At 41.0% G+C, this 16,522-nt stretch overlaps 1 protein-coding gene across 2 annotated transcripts in view; it reads right to left on the bottom strand.

The window, feature by feature from the left end:
• Positions 1-16,522, bottom strand: part of puf60a (poly-U binding splicing factor a) — a 74,686-nt gene that overhangs the window by 41,658 nt on the left and 16,506 nt on the right. For both annotated transcript variants that reach the window (XM_041870740.2, XM_041870741.2), the window contains 2 exons: positions 15,481-15,576; positions 6,890-6,979 (listed from right to left, as the gene is read on the bottom strand). In XM_041870740.2, coding sequence (XP_041726674.1) covers positions 6,890-6,979; positions 15,481-15,576 — 186 coding nt within the window. The remainder of the gene's footprint in view (positions 1-6,889; positions 6,980-15,480; positions 15,577-16,522) is intronic.

Genomic DNA, 16,522 nt, shown 5'->3' on the forward strand with positions numbered 1-16,522 from the left:
TTCAATACATTTTAATAATTTGTAGCTATTCTTTCAGTAAATACCTGCAGTCAACTTGTGCAATGTGTTGGGAGATAAAGCAGATTGTGTTCCTCAGTTCACCTGTCACATTATGAGCCAGTCAAGTGCTTGTTTGTACATAGCACAACTGGAGAAAGTGGGAGCAGGTGAATTCAGCTGTGTATTGACAGGGGTCGCGTTTTATATTGAAAGTCAACAGTGTTCTTTTACTTCAATAGAGTGATCAGGGATGTGCAACTCTAGTTTTCCTTCACATAAAATACATTAGTGCAGAAAATAACTTAATTTTCACCAGATGACAACAGAAGTGCAAAGTTATTTGGCTGGCAGCCATAGAAGTAAATGAGCTTAATGAAAAAGCAAGGACTTTTTAGCAAAAACGATGCATGGCCATCATATTTATATTGTTGAGCAAGAAGACTGGGAAGGCAGTCAGCTTTCTTGACCGCTCCATTGCTCGGCTGCACCAAGAATTTCTCAAAGCCAACCCTGGTCTCTCAATAGGAGCTGCTATGTTTTACAGATAAAGACCAAGAACCATTAAACCACAGAGAAGCGCAAAACTGCGAATACTGTGAAAATATCAAACTGAATTACAGACAGTGAATGGCCACCTGGTGAGCAAAAATTCACCAACCATAAAAGGTGTGTATGCATTCAGCAGTGTCACTATGTGTGAGAAAACTCCAGGAAATGATTTCCACCATCCTAAGTGTATCAAATAGCAGTGCAAGGATTGTGGTGTCCATAGACTAGATCCATTTATTGCCTCCTCGTAAAAAATAGGACACTGATATAGAGTGGAAAAGATGGGAGATTGTCTGCCAAAAAGTAACAAATGGGAAACAATAGTACACCATAGAAAAGTGATCTCTGGTCTGTAAGCGTGGATCTATGAAGATGCTTATTGATGAACTGAAACAAGAGGCTCAAGCTTTTTCAGAACACTTGTTTATCAAGGACTGGCAGAACAACCAACTTGCAAAAGTGAAAGCCAACCTCACAGAACACAGCAAAAGGAACTAAACTCACTGTCAACTGCGTTTATTTTCAGCAAACTTAACATGTGTAAATATTAGGGCTGTCAAAAATAGCGCGTTAACGACGTTAATTAGTTGTTTGCTGTTAATTACGTCAATTTTTTTAACGCATTTCACACATGCGCAGTGTGACAAATTATTCAGGTCAGGAAAGTGGTTGGGAGCTAGAGGCGAGATGGAGCAAGGTGAGCAAAGTGGGCCTATTGACGGATTCAAATATAAAAAGAATGATGATGGTACAGTTAACAAGTACAAGGTTATTTGCAAGATTTGTAAGAAGGAGTTTCAATTTCACCGGAGCTGTTCAAGCTTGAAGTACCATGTCAACGCCAAACATGCGTTTGCTGGGCCGTCAGATTCAGCAAGTGGTTTGCGCCAGACCACGCTGAATGTTTGCAGGCAATTAACAAAATCAACCTCAGATAATTTGACCAACACAATAGCAAAATGGATTGCAAAGGATTGTAGACCCATTAGCATTGTAGAAGACTCAGGTTTCCTTGATGTTTTGCAAGTGGCGTCTCAAGACTCATTCTATAAGCCACCGTCAAGAGCCACAGTTATGAAGAAAATCCACGAGCTCTATGAAAACGAAAAGAAAAAAGGAAAGAGGTCTTGGCTCAAGTAAATCATGTGTTAATAAACAGACATAATATGAAAATTATGTATCTGTGTCCTGTTATTTATCTTTTGGTATGCATTTCAGAAAAAAAATGGTTAGGATTCAGGTGTAATTGCAAATAGTGATTAATCATGATTAATCCACTGAAAATTCTGATTAATTTGATTAAAAATTTTAATCATTTGACAGCCCTAGTAAATATTTGTATGAACATAACAAGATTCAACAACAGAGATAAACTGAACAAGTTCCACAGACCGGTGGGTTTGTGCCCATAGGCGACATTGTTGCCGGTGATGTCTGGTGAGGACCTGCCTTACAACAAGCCCTCAGTCCAGCCTCGCTCAGCCTATTGCGGACAGTCTGAGCACTGATGGAGGGATTGTGCGTTCCTGGTGTAACTCGGGCAGTTGTTGTTGCCATCCTGTACCTGTCCCGCAGGTGTGATGTTCGGATGTACCGTGGTCTGCCACTGCGAGGACGATCAGCTGTCCGTCCTGTCTCCCTGTAGCGCTGTCTTAGGCGTCTCACAGTATGGACATTGCAATGTATTGCCCTGGCCACATCTGCAGTCCTTGCAGCATGCCTAAGGCACGTTCACGCAGATGAGCAGGGACCCTGAGCATCTTTCTTTTGGTGTTTTTCAGAGTCAGTAGAAACGCATCTTTAGTGTCCTAAGTTTTTATAACTGTGACCTTAATTGCCTACCGTCTGTAAGCTGTTAGTGTCTTAAGGACTGTTCCACAGGTGCATGTTCATTAATTGTTTATGGTTCATTGAACAAGCATGGGAAACAGTGTTTAAACCCTTTACAATGAAGATCTGTGAAGTTATTTGGAATTTTACGAATTATCAGGGTCCTGAAAAAGGTACGTTTCTTTTTTTGCTGAGTTTATATTTGATGTTAGCTATGCTGTGTCTGATTTTGCTTTCCCCGTACAACAACTATTCTGGCTCCAGACATGGTAAAGATGCCAGTGATGGGGAAAGTGCAGTAAACAAAAGCCATGCAGCCACAGCAGTGGCAGCAGTATGAAAATGTATGCACTCACTAACTGTAAGTCGCTCTGGATAAGAGCGTCTGCTAAATGACTAAAATGTGAAATGTAAGCCCTGATCAAAAACGCAAAGGAGAGCTACAACTACAGCAGAGACAATCTGACAACGGAAGCATCCCCAGATACCTGTACCCATTACCTCCGCACCAAGTCACTGTAGTCTGAAGCAAGTGCCTGGCACCATGATGTTGCATTGCATCAAAACGATCAAGGTAGTGGCAACAAGAAACCTCAGTTGCTTCTGGGATTCTTGTCTCCATGGGATTGTAGTCTGTGAGAATGGATTTTATGTTGAGCCAATGGAGAGAAGTGAACCTTCATAGTCTGCGTGGTAAGTAACACATTGCTTACATTATGTCAATCATGTTTGATATTAAATTACTTATTTCAATAACTTCATGTGATTCTTTGTTTCCATACCAGACCTTTGTAAGAGATGTAAGAGATGCCAGAGACCAGATGTACCAGAGACCAGATCGCCAGTATGTACCAGCAACCACATGTACCAGCGACGAGATGTACCAGCGACCAGATGTCCGAAGAGAAGATGTACCAGAGACCAGATGTACCAAAGACCAGATTTACCAGCGACAACATGTACCTGAGACCTGATGTACCAGCAACCAGATGTACCAGAGGCCAGATGTACCAGAGACCAGTTGTACGAGACCAGATGTACCAACGGCCACATGTACCAGAGACCAGATTTACCAGATGTACCAGAGACCAAATGTACCAGATGTACCAAATGCCCCAGAGACCAGATGTACCAGAGACCAGCAACCAGATGTACCAGAGACCAGATGTACCAGATGTCCCAGAGACCAGATGTACCAGAGACCAGATGTACCAGAGACCAGATGTACCAGAGACCAAATGTACTATAAACCAGATGTACCAGCGACCAGATGTACTAGCGACCAGATGTACTAGCGACCAGATGTACCAGAGGCCAGATGTACCAAAGACCAGATGGCAGTGACCAGATGGATGACTGCCATCTGGAGTATTGATGGTGGTGGTGATAAAGAGATCTAATAATGTCATAAAGCCAGAGAACATGCTGTAAGTTAAAATAGGGTATACCGTGTAAAACACACACGTCACATTTTGACTGACATGTAGATGTTGTTGTTGCTAGGTGGAGTTATGGTCTTGGTGTGCGCCCATCTTTATTCCTGTACCTACACATGTGAAGCTGCAAGAAAATCATATTTAAATATACATCAAACCATTTAGAAATGTTGACCTTGATGTCACATATTGGTCCCTTTAGTTATAGAAAGACCCATATATATAAATTTGTGGACATTGTGTATGATTGAATGTATGGCACAGAGAGTGCCCATGTAATTTATTTTGCCCTGCAGCCACAATGGAAAAAAGTCTTACTTTTTGTGTATATAATCCTCAACAATTCTGATACATGTATTGGTTTCCTGGTGTGGCTTCTTTATGCATTTTAAATTGTCAAATCAAATCAAATGTATTAGGTTACGAAATCCGACTTTTTGGATATAATGTTAATGTCGTTAGATAAAGACCCCAATGAACGATTCAGAATGAGAAATCACATTTGTCTTGGTAAAATAAACGTACTCCCGAGTGGCGCAGTGGTCTAAGGCAATGCATCGCAGTGCTAGCTGTGCCACTAGAGATCCTGGTTCGAATCCAGGCTCTGTCGTAGCCGGCCGCAACCGGGAGACCAATGGGGCGGCGCACAATTGGCCCAGCGTCGTCTAGGGTAGGGGAGGGAATGGCCGGCAGGGAGGTAGCTCAGGTTCAGCTGGGTTCGATTCCCACGGGGCCAGTATAAAAAATAATTTAAAAAATGTATGCACTAACTTTAAATCGCTCTGGATTAGAGCGTCTGCTAAATGACGTAAATGTAAATAAGGAAGTGAAATTTAATCACCAAAGCTTGCTTTCACCAATGATGTACAGTGCATTCGGAAAGTATTCAGACCCCTTGACTTTTTCAAAATGTTGTTACGTTACAGCCTTATTCTAAAATTGATTCAATTTTTTCCTCATCAATCTACACACATTACCCCATAATGACAAAGCGAAAACAGGTTTTTTGAAAATAATTACATAAGGATTCAGACCCTTTGCTATGAGACTCGAAATTGAACGCATCCTGTTTAAAATAATCATCCTTGAGATGTTTCTACAACTTGATTGGAGTCCACCTGTGGTAAATTCAATTGATTGGCACACACCTGTTTATATACAGGTCCCACAGTTGACAGTGCATGTCAGAGCAAAAACCAAGCCATGAGGTCTAAGGAATTGTCCGTAGAGCTCTGAGACAGGATTGTGTCGAGGGAAGGGTACCAAAAAATGTCTGCAGCATTCAAGGTCCCCAAGAACACAGTGGCCTCCATCATTCTTAAATGGAAGAAGTTTGGAACCACCAAGAATCTTCCTAGAGCTGGCCGCCCGAAAAACTGAGCAATCGGGGGAGAAGGGCCTTGGTCAGGCAGATGACCAAGAACCCGATGGTCACTCTGACAGAGCTCCAGAGTTCTTCTGTGGAGATGGGAGAACTTTCCAGAAGGACAACCATCTCTGCACCACCAACCAGGCCTTTATGGTAGAGTGGCCAGATGAAAGCCAATCCTCAGTAAAAGGCACATGACAGCCCGCTTGGAGTTTGCCTAAAGGACTCTGACCATGAGAAACAAGAATCTCTGGTCTGATGAAACAAAGATTGAACTCTTTGGCCTGAATGCCAAGCGTCACGTCTGGAGGAAACCTGGCACAATCCCTACGGTGAAGCATGGTGGTGGCAGCATCATGCTGTGGGGATATTTTTCAGCGGCAGAGACTGGGAGACTAGTCAGGATCAAGGGAAAGGTGAATGGAGCAAAGTACAGAGAGATCCTTGATGAAAACCTGGTCCAGAGTTCTCAGGACCTCAGACTGGGGCAAAGGTTCAGCTTCCAACAGGACAACAACCCTAAGCACACAGCCAAAACAGGAGTAGAGTGGCTTCAGGACAAGTCTCTGAATGTGCTTGAGTGGACCAGCCAGAGCCCGGACTTGAACCCGATCAAACATTTCTGGAGAACCCTGAAAATAGCTGTGCAGCGACGCTCCCCATCCAACCTGAAAGAGCTTGAGAGGATCTGCAGAGAAGAATGGGAGAAACTCCCCAAATACAGGTGTGCCAAGCTAAGAAAGATCAGGAAATAATTTTTTTAAATGTTTACCCATATTTAACAAATTTTTGGGGGTACTAAACTACGTCCATTCATTTTTTACACTGGTACCATGCTACCTTCAGACGAGTCATGTGAGGCTTGTGGGCTTCCAACATGTACGTGTTCTTGAGAGTCTCACCTTTCCATAGACTGGTCATATTTAGTTTTTAGGCCAAGCCGTTCGGGCGCTACAGACGTTTTCGTCTCATGGTCCAGCAGCATACCACCCTGCATCACACTGCTGGATTGCCTCTGAAGCTAAGCAGGGTTGGTCCCTGGATGGGAGACCAGATGCTGCTGAAAGTGATGTTGGAGGGCCAGTAGGAGGCACTCTTTCCTCTGGTCTAAAAAAATATATCCCAATGCCCAAGGGCAGTGATTGGGGACATTGCCGTCTTTTGGATGGGACGTTAAACGGGTGTCCTGACTCTGTTGTAACTAAAGATCCCATGGCACTTATCGTAGGGGTGTTTACCTCGGTGTCCTGGCTAAAATTTCTCAGTCAACTTACCTGGTAAAATAAGGGTTACATAAATAAAGTCTGATAAACACCGCTGTAGCTCGGCCACCTTCCAGCGCAGATGCAGAAGGTCGTCATTGGCAGATGCAGTGGATTGAAACCCAGCCCATGCAAAAATATGTCATCTCTAGCTTAAACAGACAGATTTTGATGGGGACTTTTTTTGTAACGCTAACTTGATTTCCGCAGGGGTGGGGACATCGACTCTAGGGGTTTTTAAACAGTAAATTAACTCTGTATGGCTGTATTTCTTTTTCAAATCTATATATTTTTTCCCATGATGTGTGTAGTATGTTGTGTAGAACATTTAAATATGTGAAATGTGTCAACAAATTGTGTGCAGACTGTGCTTTTCTCAGCACTGTATGAGGAAGGAGGCTTGGTGGACAGGGCTGTCACCTCACAAATGAGGTTCTCCTTACCTGTAAGTTGGTGAGCTGCTGTTGTTGATGGGCCAGGGTCTGTTTGACCAGCACACTCTTAATGCTCTGCTCCATGGCATACTTCTTCGCCTACAGGCAAATGAAGGGAAAGAGAAGAGGTTACCTCCGATACAAGCCTGCACACTTAGTTTCAGAATACTTTATAGTCTATACCGCAACGAGAAAATGCCTCAGAGAAACTGTACTGTTACTGTATACATTAAATGCAGCCAACTCGCCATCTGGAGAGCTGCTGGGGTGCAATACTATCTTCCCAGCCATGCTCAACACACTCAGCTTATCAGGGTCCTGTTGAGAATCTGATCAGTAGAATATGGTGTTAGTGCAGGGTAAATACTGTCAAAATTACATTTAGCAATCGAATCACATTCAAATATCAATTTGTTTGCCACATTGGTGTAACAAATATAACTCTCCAGGTTTGTCTCTCATTGGGTGTTATGGAGAAACTGCTTCGGAACACTCTTCCCGATATCTAAAAACACTCAACTTAGCGCATGTGCGGGATTCTCTACTATACGCAGTCTCTGCTCTACTTGTTCCCAGAGAACAGGCTACTCTGGCGAATTTCAGTGATGAATAGAGAATGGCACTCGTTTAATCAAGTTATATCAAAGCTGAATCAATGTATGCAAGATCACATAATGATAGTATTCTACATAACAGAACCAAATATAATAGCACAGTATAATGTTACTTTAAGACAAAAAACACCACCTAATTTCTCAACCAGCAGTCTGAACTGCACTAGCAGCACCAAAACATCCAACTTTAGAGTCTTATAATAATAGGCTACACTAATTATTGTGCCTGTGTTAACCCTTTACACTCATACCCGTATACAGGTCGAAATTGGCAGATTTAGGCACTGATAAACGGCTAAATTGGAACGTAGTGGCTGTACAGTAACATGCTATAAATGATGTCAGAGCTCTGGCTCTGCACTTCACAGCACTGTATGGGTTTTGACTGGCAGCCGTTCTGAACATCAGCGCGACAAGCAGAGTTGCGTTCCAAACCAAACAACTACAAGTGTGCTTGCTCTAGTTCCTCAACAGCACAGCTAGGAGAGCTCAAAAAAGCACCTTTTGTTGAAGACTCTTCTTTGAGTCATAAAAGTGCACTGGAATTGATTAGGAATTGTCCACACTTTGGAGAAGTGTGTGGCCCAGGGTTTCTCCAACAGCTCGATCACGAGCTACCAGTAGCAAGCAGCCCACCTATGAGTAGTTCGCCAAACAATTCTGAAAGTATACAATTTTCCATGAGTTACATCCTAAACTGTCAAACAAATCTCATGAATATCAGATACTGCAAGCTCCCAGCTACGATCTAATCAACGCAACATTGACATTATCCCACCCCTTGTAAGCTACTATTGGCTTAAAAAGCCAATCCTAACACAATATCTGGCAATTCATTTCCAGCAATATTGGCTCTGTCTGTCTGTGTGGTGAGCGCGTTTGTCTATCACTCTGTGTGTAGCAAGTTGATGTGATAACTGTCTTGTGGATTGACAGAAATACTTTCCACAAAACCTTCTCAATTAAATGTTAACTGCAAAATAGGCTTACCTGGCTCAAAAATCATTTGTTAGTTTTTTTTCAGACCCCCCCAAAAAAATTGTCTTCTGATGTGATTGAACCATTGGCATTGATTCAGAACATCCAATTTCGTTGTTTCTCTATGAACAATTGTATTTATTTTTTCTCTCTCAAAACTACATCTAAAACAAGGAAAAATAAAACTGAGAAAACAAATTTTGGAAAATATAAAATTGGGGGGAAGAAATCACAGATTTTATAGGGCCCCTTAGTTTTTTACTAACCATTATTTTAACAGGTATAGTGGCTTGCGAAAGTATTCACCCCCCTTGTCAGTTTTCCTATTTTATTGCCTTACAACCTGGAATTAAAATTGATTTTTGGGGGGGTTGTACCATTTGATTGAAGATGCAAAATGTTTTTTTTACTTTGAAACAAACAAGAAATAAGACAAAAAAAACAGAAAACTTGAGCGTGCATTACTATTCTCCCCACCCAAAGTCAATACTTTGTAGAGCCACCTTCTGCAGCAATTACAGCTGCAGGTCTGTTGGGGTATGTCCCTATAAGTTTGGCACATCTAGCCACTGGGATTTTTGCCCATTCTTCAAGGCAAAACTGCTCCAGCTCCTTCAAATTGTATGGGTTCCGCTGGTGTACAACAATCTTTAAGTCATACCACAGATTCTCAATTGGATTGAGGTCTGGACTTTGACTAGGCCATTCCAAGACATTTAAATGTTTCCCCTTAAACCACTCGAGTGTTGCTTTAGCAGTATACTTAGGGTCATTGTCCTGCTGGAAGATGAACCGCTGTCCCAGTCTCAAATATCTGGAAGATTGAAACAGGTTTCCCTCAAGAATTTCCCTGTATTTAACGCCATCCATCATTCCTTCAATTCTGACCAGTTTCCCAGTCCCTGCCGATGAAAAACATCCCCACAGCATGACGCTGCCACCACCATGCTTCACTATGGGGATGGTGTTCTCGGTGTGATGAGAGGTGTTGGGTTTACGCCAGACATAGCGTTTTCCTTGATGGCCAAAAAGCTCAATTTTAGTGTCATCTGACCAGAGTACCTTCTTCCATATGTTTGGGGAGTCTCCCACATGCCTTTTGGCGAACACCAAATGTGTTTGCTTATTTTTTTCTTTAAGCAATGTCTTTTTTCTGGCCACTCTTCCGTAAAGCCCAGCTCTGTGGAGTGTACGGCTTAAAGTGGTCCTATGGACAGATACTCCAATCTCCGCTGTGGAGCTTTGCAGCTCCTTCAGGGTTATCTTTTGTCTCTTTGTGCCTCTCTGATTAATGCCCTCCTTGCCTGGTCCGTAAGTTTTGGTGGGCGGACCTCTCTTGGCAGGTTTGTTGTGGTGCCATATTCTTTCCATTTTTTTAAATAATGGATTTAATGGTGCTCTGTGGGATGTTCAAAGTTTCGGATATTTTCTTATAACCCAACCCGGATCTGTACTTCTCCACCACTTTGTCCCTGACCTGTTTGGAGAGCTGCTTGGTCTTCATGGTGCCGCTTGCTTGGTTGTGTCCCTTGCTTAGTGGTGTTGCAGACTCTGGGGCCTTTCAGAACAGGTGTATATATACTGAGATCATGTGACAGATCATGTGACACTTAGATTGCACACAGGTGGACTTTATTTAACTAATTATGTTATTTCTGAAGGTAATTGGTTGCACCAGATCTTATTTAGGGGCTTCATAGCAAAGGGGGTGAATACATATGCACGCACCACTTCTCCGTTATTTATTTTTTAGAATTTTTTGAAACAAGTTATTTTATTTATTTCACTTCACCAATTTGGACTATTTTATGTATGTCCATTAGATGAAATCCAAATAAAAATCAATTTAAATTACAGGTTGTAATGCAACAAAATAGGAAAAACGCCAAGGGGGCTGAATACTTTTGCAAGACACTGTATATTGACAGAAAACATAGTACACTTATTTCTCTTGTACACTAATGACCCGGGGAAGAATTGCAGGGGAGAGGAGAAGAGAAGAATGTGCCTATTTGAAAGCTAGAAAATAATGAATAACTCGTGACATGGTACATGTTTTAAAAGTAGCTCTCATGCTAGAAAAGGTCAGAGACCCCTTGTGTGGCCCACTTGGAGACATCAGTCCGCTCACTCAAACCCTTGTATTTTTTTTGTCTTATGTTGCACCGACCCCACATTTTCCAGGAATATTCGTATCATGTTACTGAGTATTTTCAGATTTCATTATCAACAAATGCAGCGAAAAGTACAGTAAACTTAAAATGCACATAAAATCAACAGTGTAATGTTTGGATTCAGTCTTGTGTCAGGTGAACTGTTGTGTCCTTGGTCTAATAATTTTCCCATAATCTCCAAACTGTTCCCATTCAATTGCTACCATGGTTATTCATAAGCTTTTCATATTTATTCTGTAAGAAACAGCTGAATTTAGCCCTATGCATACAGGCCAATTCCCACGAGTGTAAAGGGTAAGGTAAGTAGCAGAACCATTATATTTGGGATGTAATTCTTGACAGTCTCTTCATTCCCTGTGGTACCAAAGCAGGGCCGGCTCAAGGGTGGTCCACAGGTTGCCATTGGTCAGCTAAATTGTAACCAAATCCTATTATAAACCGATGTATAACGATGCATATCTCTGCGACGCTTTAGGCTAAAAATGAACCGTAAAATACACAAGACACTACTCTGATGCACATGGGGATAAGGAGTTCTGTTACCCAGTAAATGCCGGTTTTTGGCCAATCAAAAAAAATGAACACAATAAATAAAATTGTTGCTTGTCAAATCGTCCGGGAGAAAAAAATCATCCATTGCAAAATAATGCTTTTTATTCATTGATGGAAATACCAGTAGATGGGCTCCGACTTCAAAGGCAAATATACTTCATAGCCTTATAAATCCTCAAGCTGCTTGGACATTATTGTCAGTGTGTTTCTATAATAAATCCTCAAGCTGCTGGGACATTAGCGTTGGGTGTGTTTCTATAATAAAATCCTCTGATGCGCATCGCAAGCTGCTCCAAGGAGTTGGACAGTTTTGACTTCCCAACAGCAGTGGCTCACCTTGAGCAGGCCAAGGTCTGCCACAAACTAAAGCAAATAAATTGTGTTTGTGAGGCCCCGTCCAAGAAGTTCTGCTGCTGCCTCAGGCAAGATCAACATATGCGCCATGTACACTACTTGTCAAAAGTCATTCAAGGGTTTCTTTATTTTTACTATTTTCTACATTGTAGAATAATGAAATAACATATGAAATCATTTAGTAACCAAAAAAGTATTTAACAAATTAAAATAGATTTTATATTTGAGATTCTTCAAATAGCCACCCTTTGCCTTGACAGCTTTGCACACTCTTGGCATTCTCTCAACCAGCTTCATGAGGTAGTTACCTGGAATGGATTTCCAACAGTCTTGAAGGAGTTCCCACATATGCTGAGCACTTGTTGGCTGCTTTTCCTTCACTCTGCTGTCCGACTCATCCCAAACAATCTCAATTTGGTTGATGTCAGGGGATTGTGGAGGCCAGGTCATCTGATGCAGTACTCCATCACTCTCCTTCTTGGTAAAGTAGCCCTTACACAGCCTGGAGGTATGTTAGGTCATAGTCCTGTTTAAAAAGAAATGATAGTCCCTCTAAGCCCAAACCAGATGGGATGGCGTATCGCTGCAGAATGCTGTGGTAGCCATGCTGGTTAAGTGTGCCTTGAATTCTAACTAAATCACAGACAGTGTCACCAGCAAAGCACCCCCACACCATAACACCTCCTCCATGCTTTAGGGTGGGAAATACACGTGGATGTCATCCGTTCACCCACACCGCGTCTCAGAAAGACGCTGCGGTTGGAACCAAAAATCTCAAATTTGGACTCCAGACCAAAGGACGACTTTCCACCGGTCTAATGTCCATTGCTCGTGTTTCTTGGCCCAAACAAGTCTCTTCTTCTTATTGGTGTCCTTTAGTAGTGGTTTCTTTGCAGCAATTCGACCATGAAGGCCTGATTCGCACAGTCTCCTCTTTACAGTTGATGTTGAGATGTGTCTGTCACTTGAACTCTGTAACGCATTTATTTGGGCAGCAATTTCTGAGGCTGGTAACTCTAATGAACATATCCTCTGCAGCAGAGGTAACTCTGGGTCTTCCATTCCTGTGGTGGTCCTCATGAGAGCCAGTTTCATCATAGCGCTTGATGGTTTTTGCGACTGCACTTGAAGAAACGTTCAAACTTCTTGATATTTTCCATATTGACCTTCATGTCTTAAAGTAATAACGGACTGTCGTTTCTCTTTGCTTATTTGAGCTGTTCTTAACATAATATGGACTTGTCAATTGAAGTCAACAACCCTCACCTCCAGTCTTTTACCAAATAGGGCCATCTTCTCTATACCCCCCCCACCTTGTCACAACACAACTGATTGGCTCAAACACATTAAGAAGGAAAGAAATTCCACAAATTAACTTTTAAGAAGGCACACCTGTTAATTGAAATGCATTCCAGGTGACTACCTCATGAAGCTGGTTGAGAGAATGCCACGAGTGTGCAAAGCTGTCATCAAGGCAAAGAGTGGCTATTTCAAGAGTCTCAAATATAAAATATACTTTGATTTGTTTAACACTTTTGTTTACTACATGATTCCATATGTGTTATTTCATAGTTTTGATGCCTTAACTATTATTCTACAATGTACAAAATAGTACTAATAAAGAAAAACCCTTGAATGAGTAGGTGTTCTAAAACTTTTGACCGGTAGTGTATAGTATAAAGATTTGGAATGGATTGATAGACTAGAGTAATTATGTGTATCATGAGCAATTGGTGCATATCAGTTGTTATTCAGGTGCACTTGGAAACAAAACATTGTTGCCAACTATTCACATCGGTGAGTTACAATGTTGCAATCACTAGGCAGCCAACTGCCTATAGTAGGAAACAGTTCTCAATAAGCCACCTATATCACACATGACACGAGTCACGACCCAACGATAGTTCAAATTACAATAAACATAACATTTATTAACATCATTCAGTAGAACTGTAAAAAGAGTTAGATATCACTTGAGCTTTGGAAACAAGTGCTTTCATAAATTAATGAAGCGGGCCTCATTTCACAGGAGCATTGTAAAATAAGCTTTCTCTCAATGAACCAGCCGTAACAAATTTTGTTTATTTACATATCGAATTTGATTGTCCAACATCAGTTCTATAATTTCTTCATTTTGTGGCCACCTTGAGTGTCCTCTTTCCACTACTGTGGTGCTGAATCACAACGGAAATGGGGAGTGGGGCCGGCTGGCCCGGTCATGGCTAGAAGGGATCCAGCCAGAGAGGAAGCGAGAGGCCCACCAAACATGGAGTTTTTGCATGGAGGTCAATGAGTGTCGAATTTGGTCAACAACAAAAAATGAATGGCTTATTTGCTATGTGAGGTTTATTTGATCTAATATAAGTTTCGTAATGCTTAAGTTGTTATGAGTGTACTGATATAAGTAGGACACATGACATCCCGGCAACTTAGAGAAAAAACACTTCATATCGGAGTTGTCTCGTGATGGCTATGCATATTCATTGCATAGCATAGCCTCTCTCTCCATTGAATACAGGCGGTTGAAGTCAACAACCCTCACCGAATATTAAAAAAAGGATTTCAATAATGAGATGTATCCACCAATCCAAAGAAAGGAAAGGCGGGAGCTAGACAGCCCGCTGTGCCGCTTTGTGGACAATGACTCCCATTGTTAGGGCGTAGAGACATGTATATTGTCAGTATGTCCATAATCTTTGATCCAGCTTTTGTCAAACTAACAACAAAAGTTGCATTTTTTTGCATTTTTGCTAACCATAACTCTTTTCCTAACCTTAACCTAATTCTCCTAACCTACTATGAAAAGCCCAATTTGACAAAAGCTGGTGTTCAGACAGCCATGTTTTGTTGTTTATTGACCTAATTAAAATGTTCATGCCTAGGCTAAATTACATTATAGGGGCCTAGGTTGTATTTGAAAACCAGCTGTGTTTTGTTATTTATTAATAACACATTTCATACAAATAGTCTATAGGACAGGTTGTTCGCAAATTATATTATACAAATATTATATTTTGAAATTGTTTTATTACTGTGTAGGCGACTTGCTCTTCTAGGCTAAAAGTTTATTTCTTTTTTTAGATGATATTCATTCATGATTCATAGCAGGGATGAAGACGTAACGGGCAATGTTTTGCTTTTCAATAAAACCTGTCATGTTGGTATAAGAACATCGTTCTACTATATTTTATTAGAACTTTACAGGCTAATTTCTATTCTGATAAGATTAATTACAATAATCTAAATGTGATTTTGAGCATCGTGGGTGGACGCGCTAATGCATTTGGATGACCGGTAAATTAAAATCTTGCCGGTCACGTTGTCCGGCACCAGATTTTGCTAACGGAAACCCTGATGTGGATATCTTTGGTTTGTCTCTATGACATTGATAGGCTGGGCTAAGACGTTAAGAAGTCAGTGAGTAAAATATTTTTTTTGTTTTACTTTGCTCTGAACAGAAGTGATAAGTAATGTCATACAATGTGTGACACTGATCGCCATCAATTGAACTATTCACTTAACCTATTCACTTGAAAACTGCACAAATGCATTAAGCATGACTTTTTGTAGTGATAGCCCGAGGTGTCCTAAATAAGATGTATAATTGATGGGTAATTTAACATATTTGTAAGGGAAATAATGTAAAGTCAAGGTTAGACTGAATTTTTCCATCATTGTTATCATGAAATAGTCTACCATCCAAAAGATGTTGTCATGTTAAACTACAGACTTGTACCTATTTTAAAGCTAATTTCCTGCATTTTTCTAGGGCACACTGTCATTTCAGCACACTCTCGCTATCTTTCTTTTCCATTTCTGTCCAATCCAATTAAAAATAATACTGAAGCCTGTGACTACACATTTCTACACTGATAGCCTATCACTTTTGTGAAAATCTGAGGAATGTCACCGTTCTAGGGGGCCTTACCTTCTGCAGTGCCTCCTGCTGCTCAGGGGTGAGAGGCGGCAGGCCGAGCTTTGAGGCGGAGCTCTGTCCATTCTCCATCATCAGAGCCTCGCCTCCCTGCAGGCACACAAGTGTATGGTTATGGTGAGAGGGAGGAAACACCCACTACAAATCCCTGCCAGTGACTCAAAAAAGACAAGACCAAGATGGTTGAATTAACATGTACAAACAAGCTTTCCAATACATAGACCTAACTATGTCTAACCACCCCCAACCCCTTGCAATTTCAGAGCAATCTCAAATATATTCAGAGACTCCAAGTAGAAGGCTCAAAATAATGAAGGCAGTTAACTTACATGTTCTAATTCTATCCACTATCTCATACTGTGCTGGTTTTGTAACAGAAATAATATTAAGCCTATTGCACCATTTAGCCTACATTACCTAGGTTTGAGAGACAATAGTATAACCAAAAAATTACTTTAAGTAGCCGTTTCTCAAATATGCAGGTCAAATTGAGAAGATGCGCCTATTTTGAGCTTGCTCTGAAATAAACCGTGTTTATCATTACACTGTGGTGGTAAAATGACAAGGGAAAAGTAACATCTTTGATATACCTTTAATATACAAGAATATAGACAATTTAGATTATAGAAAATTCAGACTAAAATGTTGCTCTTGTTGTTGGTTAAGACATTTAGTGTAGTATTACAATTACAGGATTAAATAAAACATGATGTTAACAAAATAGAACAATGTCTTCCAAAAGAAGAAGCGTGGCCACTTCTTTCAATAGCCTATGTGTGGGACTAAGTCCCATCTCCCCAATACAGTGGCTTACGAAAGTATTCACCCCCTTTGGCATTTTCCTATTTTGTTGCCTTACAACCTGGAATTTAAATGGGTTCTAGGGGGATTGTATCATTTGATTTACACAACATGCCTACCACTTTGAAGATGCAAAATATTTTTTATTGTGAAACAAACAACAAATAAGACAAACAAACAGAAAACTTGAGAGTGCATAACTATTCACCCCCCCAAAGTCAATACTTTGTAGAGC

The sequence above is a fragment of the Coregonus clupeaformis genome, chromosome 18 (assembly GCF_020615455.1).
Source record: "Coregonus clupeaformis isolate EN_2021a chromosome 18, ASM2061545v1, whole genome shotgun sequence".
NCBI classification, from domain to species: Eukaryota; Metazoa; Chordata; class Actinopteri; order Salmoniformes; family Salmonidae; genus Coregonus; species Coregonus clupeaformis.